At 40.8% G+C, this 10477-nt stretch overlaps 1 protein-coding gene across 1 annotated transcript in view; it reads right to left on the bottom strand.

The window, feature by feature from the left end:
• The window catches only part of NR1D2 (nuclear receptor subfamily 1 group D member 2), a 26825-nt gene that overhangs the window by 11449 nt on the left and 4899 nt on the right, over positions 1-10477 (bottom strand). The window contains exons 2-6 of the mRNA XM_007468060.1: positions 8539-8799; positions 7533-7621; positions 5500-5644; positions 3072-3694; positions 1151-1336 (exon numbers count right to left, since the gene is read on the bottom strand). Of these exons, the coding sequence (XP_007468122.1) occupies positions 1151-1336; positions 3072-3694; positions 5500-5644; positions 7533-7621; positions 8539-8799 (1304 nt within the window). The remainder of the gene's footprint in view (positions 1-1150; positions 1337-3071; positions 3695-5499; positions 5645-7532; positions 7622-8538; positions 8800-10477) is intronic.

Raw genomic sequence — 10477 nt, 5'->3', positions numbered from 1 at the left:
GGGAAAGAGAGTCAGTATTAGAGGACATACTGCTAAGCTGGACACCACCTGACATCAAGAACAACTGAGAGCCCGATCCTGTGGGACCATCCGGGGAAGTGAAGATCTTCCCCCAGCTCCCTTCCCCTGCTGATCAAAGACTGGGCCCAGCGGCATCAACGTCCCACCCACCCCCTGCATTTCAGGATAATGCCTACGTGAGTGCTGAGCAAGTGCTGAGACCTTTCCCACCTCAGCAGCAGCAGGGAAGCCCGGGGAAGACAGGTGAGAGGTCCCTAAGCAAGCACAGCGAGAGGCTCTGTCTGCATCCTACTCAAACTGGCAACAGGGGGTGCCCCAGGCCCAGGCAGAAGGCGCCACAGCAAGAGTAGGTGGAGTAGCAAAAGTAGCCAAGGATCCTGGAGTGAGGCGAGGCCATGAAGATCCACAGTGGTACATAAGAGATGTCTGAAACAACTCCCAAATATCCTACCGTCCCCTAGGAGACAAAAACCACCATCTATTTACCCTTCGTGTCCAGTACTGAACATAGTAAACACTGGGTTAGGCTTTCAGGAGGTGTCTAACTCGGAGAACCCACCAAGTCCACACCTGAAAGCGATTCTAGAACTTGGAGTTCATGTGCTGCAAATACAGTCCATTTGTATTTAAAGTCCTAAGTAACTCGGCCTTTACCTTGTCTTTTCCCAAGATCCTGAGATGGTCATTCTTTTGTTGATATTTTCAGCCTCTGGACTATAAACAGTTGTTGAGAAAAGAATCAAAGTAAAATACTACCTTCGACTTCCCTGGTGGCACAGTGGTTAAGAACCTGCCTGCCAATGCAGGGGACAAGGGTTCGAGCCCTGGTCCGGGAAGACCCCGCATGCCGCGGGGCAACTAAGCCCGTGCGCCACAACTACTGAGCCTGCGTGCCACAACTACTGAAGCCCATGTGCCACAACTACTGAAGCCCGCGCACCTAGAGCCTGTGCTCCACAAGAGAAGCCACCGCAACGAGAAGCCTGCGCGCCGCAACCAGAGAAAGCCCACGTGTAGCAACGAAGACCCAACACAGCCAAAATAAATAAATTCGTTTAAAAAAATAATAATAAAATAAAATAAAATACTACCTTGCCCTGTATCGATATTCAGGATAAATAAAACCTACCTCGAAAGTCCCAGCCTTTAAAAGGTTGACCTGGTCATGTTGAGAGAGATCTCTGAAGCCAGGAATACGCTTTGCAAACTCCACCACTTCCTTCACTGCTGGGGTGAAGCTCAACGAAAATTCTTCCCAGATTTCATGTCCCGATTTATGAGGATCCACATACGGAGACTTATTCATTGGACAAACCTAATACGCATAAAACAGAAGAACTACTGAATTGTGAGAGGTGGTAAAGAAATTTCAAAGGTAGCATATCAATCAATGGAAACCCCATGAATATACCTTCCGACACCAGTAAAATCTACTAATGTTAGCACTCTCTCCATTTGCTACTTGCCTTGTGACAGAGCGCCTCAGAGCAACCTAACTCAAACAGCAATTAACTTATCATAAAAGAGGTAGCCTAAGCAAAAAGTACATCTATCACAAGCTAGTTCAAAAACCTGTTGCACAGGTTTGAGAGTTTATTTTGTAATACTGCTGCCATCTTGCACTGGGTTTTATGGTTTTCAATCAAATTCATACGTATTCATTCACTTGATTCTCAACCCTACTACGTAGTCGTGGCAGACATTATAATTACCATTTCTCAGATAAGGAAATGGGACTTTATGAGGTTTAGTGATTTATCCAAATACAGCTAGAAGTCACAGGCCTAGAGTCCAACCCCACACTTAGTATTTCAAAATTCACTTTTTTCTAAATAGGCACAATTACACTGTTGTAATTTCAAACAGGAAAAGACAGTGAGATGCCTCACTTTTTTAAAAAAGGTCACTGACCACTTATTTCATATACACTGGTATGACCACTGGCCTCCACTTGTTCAATTAGGACACAATGACTGGACATACAAGATGGACCTTCTAAATAAGAATTGGAGAGGAAAAAAATAGGAAGCCAAAGAAGGTATTAGGACACTACAAAGATTATGAAACATACACTGTATACTCTATTAGTAAAATCAGCCTTTAAATTTTCATTAAATCCATAGGAGATCGAGGAATGGGACGATTCTATAACCATGGAGAGTATCACAGATCAGAACCTAAATGCTTACACGTTTTTTCCCTCCTTAACAGAGCCACTAAGCCTAAAAAAATATGATGCTACCTTCCAGATCCATGGAATCAAATACTTGTAAGTGACCCCAAAAAATCTAACATTAGGACTGGGGTAGAGTCAACTATCTTGAAAATGAAAAAAGAAGATTTTAATTACCTGTTTGTAGAAAATACCAAGCACTATCAAAGGATCTCACTGTGTAAACTGGAAGTGCCGAGCTACTGCTGTTTTAGATGAAATTAGGGCTGAATATAAACAATGTACTTTCATGTAGACTACTGTATTTGATGAAAACACTTAAATGATATGAGTAACATTAACTCATTCCATAGGATGAAGTCTGAGAAAATCCTTAGAAACCAGCGAATTATATTAAACTATGCCTAAATTTTCAAACAACGAAACATCCATGTTCTATATCCAAAGACCTTTTTGCATCATAATGGTTAAAGAAAACACCTTCCTTCTAAATCAAGGAATTACCGACCACGGCAAGCTAAAAGATCAGCCCTCTGAGAAAATCCCAAAGCTAGGAAGGCAATGCTTAACCTGAACGCTTCAAGTTTGAAAAGGATTTCTAAGAATTAGGACCGATTCTTCATGATCCATATTTTACATAAGATCCTAATCCCAATCATAGTACCAATCAAATAACACGCCTGTACCTAGCTCTGTATGAAATCAGCTCACTCAACAAATGATGTTTATTAAAAATATCTGACCTAAAGTACTGCGCAAAACTGATTCTGTAAATCTCTTAGGTTTTCTGACACCCCCACCCCTGTCCTCTGAATAGAAGAAAGCCTTCAAAGCTTTCCTTGATAGAAAGTGAGCAAAAGAAGTGATTTCACTATACCAGATGCATTCTGCCGCCAGTGTTGCACAGGTAACTATTCTCGTTCTCATTCTGAGAACATCCATCTATGGAAACTCTATCACATACTCTCTGAGTATAAGCATTGGAGAAGTTCACACAATGTCCATTTGTAATACAAATGGCATGCCCATTGGCATAATGCATTACGTTCCTCCCTTTGTACTGTCCACCGAGGTGCTGCTGGCTCTCACTACAAGGAAAGTGGCTGCTAAGCCCACTGCCACAACGGTCATGATTCAAATTATATTGCTCCATGTTCTTAGGAATCCGTTCTCTCTGCAGCTGCACGGTCTCTGCCGAGTTTTCTCGCTGCTCCTGATTATACATAAAGGTATCCTTGTGCGCTCTGGTTACCATGCCAATCACTTCTTCCTTGGCAAAATCCGAAGAGGGAGAAGAGCTTGTGATGTTTTCTTGCTCCAGCTGGGGCTTGGGTCGCAGCTGTTCCTGGGCTGGTAAAGCTGTCTGTTCATGATGTTCTACTAATTGGTCGTTCTGTAGATGACCACTGAACTGGCTGTTCATCATGGTCTTCATGGCACTCTGCATCTCAATTAGCATCCTCTGTTTTTCACGCTTAGGAATACGACCAAACCGAACAGCTATTGAAGAAAAAGATATTTAACATCTACATTCTAAATAAGACCCGTTTATACAAAATAACACAAAACTGGCTCTGATAGCTATGGCTTCTGGTCATATGAGTAAAGAACATCCATTTGTGTCTGGCCCAAATTATCCTTAACTTGCTGGTTATGTTTTTCTGGTACCACAGGAAGTGGGAGCAGGAAGACAATTTTTCATTTTTCTCTCAAAATAAAGCTCAGAAGATCTCTAGGGTGTTTTATAAACAAAGCCTAAGAAAGAAGTTTGACATTAACTGATGGAAATCAGTTTGCAGACCAGCATTACTATACAGCACCTTACTAAGAAAGCTGAAGGCTCTGTTCTCAAGAAGGCACACGTGACTCAGCTACCCACATCCCCCACAGGTACAATCACTCTCTGAATGACCTCTGTCCGTTCATTTCTGTAACCTTATTCTCAAGACCCAACTATGAAGGGATCTCCTTTTCCAACTTCTTAAAAGAGAAAATCTTTAAAAAAAAAAAAAAGAAAGAAAAGAAAAGAAAAATCACAGTCAATAGAAATGCAGTTATTGGAAAATAAACTTGCTGGATTTCAATTAAAATCAATGAAACAAAAATAAAATCATTCATCCTGCACTACCTTAGAGACTAGTCTTAGAATGAGTCCTGTTTCCAACGTTCATATCCCTGAGGGGAAAAAGCTTCTTTCCACCTAACATTTATATAGAGATAAAAAAATTAAATACCCACCCAGCAAGAAAGCCTCACTAATCTAACTGCAGCCTCTGACATTGTCATGACCACAGACAAACAATTTTATCATGGTGCACACTCTACCTCTGCTCCCTCCCGATGGCCATTTTTACTCTTTTTGGGGAAATCACAATATCCACCAAGTTTGGATTAGTATTTCTAGTGCTATAAAAAAATTTTCAAGCAACTGAAAATACAAAACATCAATTGCTGAAACCTGTCATTCAAGAACCTCCTTATTACAATACTATATTTCTGCATCAGTAAGATACTAGAGTAATCTAAAGGACTGCTTAAATGACCCTTCCCTAGATAAACACAAGGTTCATTCTTAGCAATTCTTAATTAACTCTACGAAGCCAATCCCTCTGAAAACCTCATACTCCTCTATTATGTTACTTAGAACACAATGAGACTATCCAAAAATGATTTCCCAAGAACAACAGACGGAAGAGTCACATCTTCCAGGGACGTCATCCATAAATAATACTAAAGGTCCTACAAATCACCACAACCTTTATTTTCCACGGGAGTGGATCATGCCAGAAATGAGCAACCACCTCCACTCCAGACCCGACGTCTCTTTCAATTTTGCATCTCCTTTCAAAGTATTCAGAATCAGTGCCCTAAAAGCACTGTGTCATATCAGGACTAAGAAGTGATAGAGCTGATTCACGTAGGGAGGAATGGGTTCCTCAGGACTGCTAAGAGATCAGGGAAAAAAGCCAAGGACTCCTATATCAAGAAAAAGTAAATTTTTTTTTTTTTTTTTTTTTAGGAAAAAGAAAAAGTACTCAAATTGCATAGGGAAAAAATGGGTCTTTTCACAGGCAAGCAACAAAAAAAGATGAGAGCCAAAAGCTGTTTCTGGGGTGATGATGCTAGAATTTTGACTTGAATGAATTTGGCATCCTACAAGGCATCAAAATGTGTTTTCTAAAATCTGTTTCACCCTGAGCACAAGGGGGCCATTGGTAATCGGCTTATAGCTCCGGTTTATGCTGAGAAATAAGGGCCAAGCTCCACGCGCTTTAAGGAGAGCACTCTTTAAACTGGGGACGTACCATCTCTCGACATTCCAACAGACAGACACTTTTTGAAACGACACTGCTGACATCTGTTCCTATTCATTCTCATTATAGAGCAGTTTTCATTCTTCAGGCACTTCTTGTACTGAATGTTTTGCTGAATGCTTCTCCGGAAAAAACCCTAAGAACAAAGGAAGACGTAGCCATCCATTTAAAAACATCCAGATGAACTCCCTGTAAGCGTCCTCCCACACCTAACCAGCCAGGACACTGCTAGCCACCAGGAAGAAACTCTGGCTTAGAGCTGAGGGAAGCAGAATACTGACACACAGAGTTTAACTGGGTTCTTACCGACATCAGCAAGCACCTGTGCCTACTAGCCAAGCAGAGCCCTTCTCCCATGCTTCCCACTGGAGAATCTCAGTACTTCCAAAGACCCCTGCCCACCCAACCCCCATCCTACACTTTACCCTGTTACCAGCCCTGCCTGCCGGCACGCCCTCCGGCTCACATTTTAATCACATACAAATTCCAAAACCCTTGAAACATTAATGACATTTTCAACAAGTTGACAGAGAAATGTGTTCCATACCGTAACTTCCTCACTAGAACTAAGCATTACTTTGGTAGAACTCGGTCTTTCCTGGATTATTACCTGCTGACACCAGCAAGGCCTACTTATATGTGCCAGATGTTCCTGGCTACTTGTCCGCAACAGGTAAGTGTCACACCACACGCCACATACCAACTAAGGATCCAGGAAAGACAGTTCCCAGCTAGATGGCTACACAGAACTGCCTTCACTACCCAATTTAAGTTCATGCTCTGTGAGTGGTCTTCAAAGATCTCCAGCTTAATGGTTCCCCTGACTTTTTCAGCAAAATCAAAATTACCAAAATTATTTTAAACTGCACTTCCCTTGACTATCATAACTAACCACATATTTGATGACTCTATATTAGTAATTATGGGATACAACATTTTTATACTTTGTTACTGCAATACTATACTTGGACACTATAATATCTGAGCTAGACACATCTTTAAGAGCAATTATATGTGGTATTTATCAGGAATACACAACTAGGCTCATGTGCTTGTGCTTTTGTTTCTCTAGCTATAAAGCGAGACTAATGCCTGTCCCACATTATTTCATATTTTTGTAAAAAAAAAAGAACAATTTATAGAATTTTAAAACAGTGGAAAAGTGCTACATCTGTACAAAATACTGAGTAGCCTTGTGAAGTGATCGAGCCATTAAGAGCTACAAAATTCACAATTCATTCAGAGCCACCCTAGAAAATATTTTCTCTTTCATCATGTACATTCACTGCTTTGCTCACCCACCACATCCTGCCAAACTGTATTCCTGCTTCAGTCAGAGAACAGCAAGAGCACGTGTCTTGGCCATGTAAATTTTAGATACTCAGAAGAAAGGACTGTGCCAGATTAGGAAAGAGAGAGATTCCCTAGATATAAGTAGGAGGTATAGACTTCTCACTTGGAATTATCTGACTCAGGAATATTCAACTAAACTTATAAATGAGCTTTCCCAAGGGCTCAATTTATACTCAAGATTCTTTTACTTACTTGGCATCACTTCTGAAGACAGCACATTTTTACAAACATCTAGGAATTATTCCCAACTCCTAGCACCCAACATTGTCAGAATGTCAAAGTATCTGATGAGACCTACTCGAAGTCTGGTTTAAACTAAGTCCCAGAAAGGCAGTAGCGCCTCATCTGCTCTGCTCCCTGCTGTCCGCCACCACCTAGAACAGTGCCTGACACATTAATGAATAAACACTTCATACCATACTTAAGTTTGAGTGAGATAGCAAATTTATTTATATCAAAATTTTAAAGAAAAAAGAAATAGTTTCACTGAATTTAAAATATATTTTTCAAAACAAGTTATGTTTATACACTACATAAAATGCTTAAAACTTTAAGAGGAACAGCTGACTTCTCTCCTCCTCCCAGATTATCAGCTGTGTAAATTGGCAATCCTAACTGCAATTTCTTTAATCCCAGAATCGGTAGCTTAAAGAAACAAAAGCATGCTTTACCTTACAGCCTTCACAAGCATGAACTCCATAGTGGAATCCTGACGCCACATCCCCGCAGACTTTACACAGTAGAACCATGCCACTAAATTCTAAGGCACAAACAGACACAAAAGTGAAATGCTGGAAGAAAAACTAAAATTGTTTGTTTTCTTTCCAACTGAGTATTTTATTTTGTTCAACCTGTAAGTACTTTCAAAATATACAAATCTACTTTTAAAACGTAAAAGAAAAATCTTTACACCAAATTGACATATCAGAAGAAATCATCAATTTCTTTTAAACAGTTTATGGCACTGCCAAAAATATCTCAGCGAGAGCTAGTTTTTCCTTTCCCAATGATTTTAAACATACACTGAAATTTTATAAATCTAGAGTTACTTCACATCAGACATGCAACCAGAGCTAAGAAAACAATCCTGCTGGATAAGAATTAAGAAGTTAGCCAGAGATGTCAATCAACAAAAGGTGCAAAGGGGTGTCTCCACAGGCTGCTGTACAACTACTCAATTCAACTCACCTGCTGGTCCCAGTCAGGCCCCATCTCTGCCTGATCCTGCCCTGTACCAGCCCATCACCTCCACAGTCACTCAGGGATCCAAATTTCCATGACTCATTTGGATATTCCAATCCACTAAATGTTCCTAGCTCCAACTACATGATAGCAAACCCCTTTCCACGAGTAAGTACTCCGTCTAGAAACCAGATTCGGCACTAGGAGTGCAGAAGAGAGATAACTGTGAAATGGGGTAAGAGGCTACCCTCGGAGGAAACACGGTCAGAGTACACAAGCACAGATCTTGCTCTGCAGCAAGAACCAATTATGACAGCCCCTAGGCTGCAACTTTTCAGATCATCACTGATTTCTTACCTAACTACTGAACTATGATTACCCAGAAGGGAGTGAAAATTATACCCCAAAATAAAATGGTCCCCCAAATGAGCAGCTGATAAAACAAGCCCCACCTGCAATTGGTGGCACAAACCTTTAGAAAACTAAATAACTCACTTGTCACTGAACTGTGACTCTTTGTCATCCCAGGTGCGCTCGATTTGCTTGTTTTCATAGAACAATCTATCCGATCATCCTTCAGGATGCCTTCAGTATTGGAGAGATGGCCATTTTTGGGATTCCCGTTGTTATCAGCATTAGTGCTAGCCGGAGAAGATGGGACGGAGGAGGACTGGAAACTGTTCTCGGAGCCCTCACTGTGACAAGACGCAGGGCTAGAGGCTGAGCTGGAAGAGCTGATATAGGCAATCACACCTCCTAGAAAAGATGGGGGAAATCAGACAATTAGATACTCGATAATACATATTTTCTATTTTTGCAAATCTGAACAGTAACGTCACTAACTTTAGAGACAGGTTAACGGTTAAAATTACTGCACAAGGAAAAAGTAACTTATTTTCCTCCTTATTTCCTATTATTCTTCTTGCTTCCACAACGTTCAAAGCCAAACAATTCCCACTGATTTAAAAAGTGAGCAGGTTCTCACTGGCTCTGTCATTCTGAGCACATGCAGATCCAAACCTAAAGCTTTTCATTTTCCAACCTATTACTAAAAGGAATGAAAAACCTTCCTGAGCAACAACGTAGTTTAGAGTAATCAAGTTGTTTTGGCCGTGAAGAAATCGGGTTCTGGTCCTGTCTGTGCGTCCTTCATTATACCTTTACATGGAACAATCCCAGAACAATAGGTTCATCATTTAGCTCCTCCAGCACTTGGCTAAAACACAGGTCAATCAGGAACAGACGTAACACTTGGAACTCTGGATAAAGTAGTTTATCTGGAAACGGAAAATCTTTCATAGCTGTTGCCCCCAGAATCTTTCTGTCGCGATGTTCCCCAAAGACTCTATGACTATCCACTAAACCACAGTTCCACACACTGCCTTCTCCACCTACTTCTGATGTTGGACTTGCAGACATCCTTATCGCAAAGCCCAAACTAGAGAAGGCACCCTCAGGAATGAGCATTTTGAACAAGTTCTCCAGGCGATTCTTTGTCATATTGAAGTTTAAGAATGGCTATAACTAGTGAACTCAAGCACAAATTGGCCCATAGTTTTCAAGGTTGATTTTTTCACCGACTTAACTGCCTGAATATCTCTAATACACTGTGAATCCAGAGAAAAACGATTTTAACCTGGAAGTCTATCAAATGTCGTGTTACTGGGTAAAACCACTGCACCCTCTGTTTTCATACAACTTCATAGATCTAAAGGTCATATTAGAAATTCCAGGTGGTAGCAAACTGCTACTTTTTTCTCACTTACCTCCACTGGGAACAGGATACAAAGAAAAATATTATCCTTAGTCTTCAATAAATTCCCACAGGAAGGTCTCACAGCTATTTATCTTTTCTAAAGAACACTTTAGGTAGTAAATTCACTAACATCTCAAGAGGATAAAAAGTGAGGAAGTTAGACCTTCCCAGGGCCAGCATTTGAGTCAGCCATTTACACCCTTGAGGTCTTCTAACTACCTCAGCTTAGAAATAAACTTCTAGAGATCAGAGCTATCCTGATGGCTTAAGAACCAGATTAAAGCACTGACTGGGCAATAGAAGGTAGTAATTACCCAGAACACACCTTCCTTTGCAAAAGCTCCAAAATCAAATCTAAGAAAAATTACTGGGCTATTATCAATCCAGTTAAGATCCAACTCCTGTCTTTAGGGAATCAACAGTCATTTACAGGAAGCATTTGTGCCAAGAACCATGGAACCAAAGATGACCCATCAAGAAGCAGCTACAATCTCTTAGCAAGACCTTCAACACTGATTTAGTTGTGTTAGCATGTACCAGACACCAATCTACCCACCTGATAGTTAGCAACCCCAAAACGTTAAAATTTAATTTCCTAGAAGGTAAGGAGTACATCTAGCAGCTCCTCAACCCAATGAAGGAGGGGAAGTGAAAAATACAAGACACCAAGAATGCCGA

Source organism: Lipotes vexillifer, unplaced genomic scaffold (assembly GCF_000442215.2).
Source record: "Lipotes vexillifer unplaced genomic scaffold, Lipotes_vexillifer_v1.1 scaffold937, whole genome shotgun sequence".
In the NCBI taxonomy this organism is placed as follows: Eukaryota; Metazoa; Chordata; class Mammalia; order Artiodactyla; family Lipotidae; genus Lipotes; species Lipotes vexillifer.
This window is presented reverse-complemented; position numbering and strand designations above follow the sequence as displayed.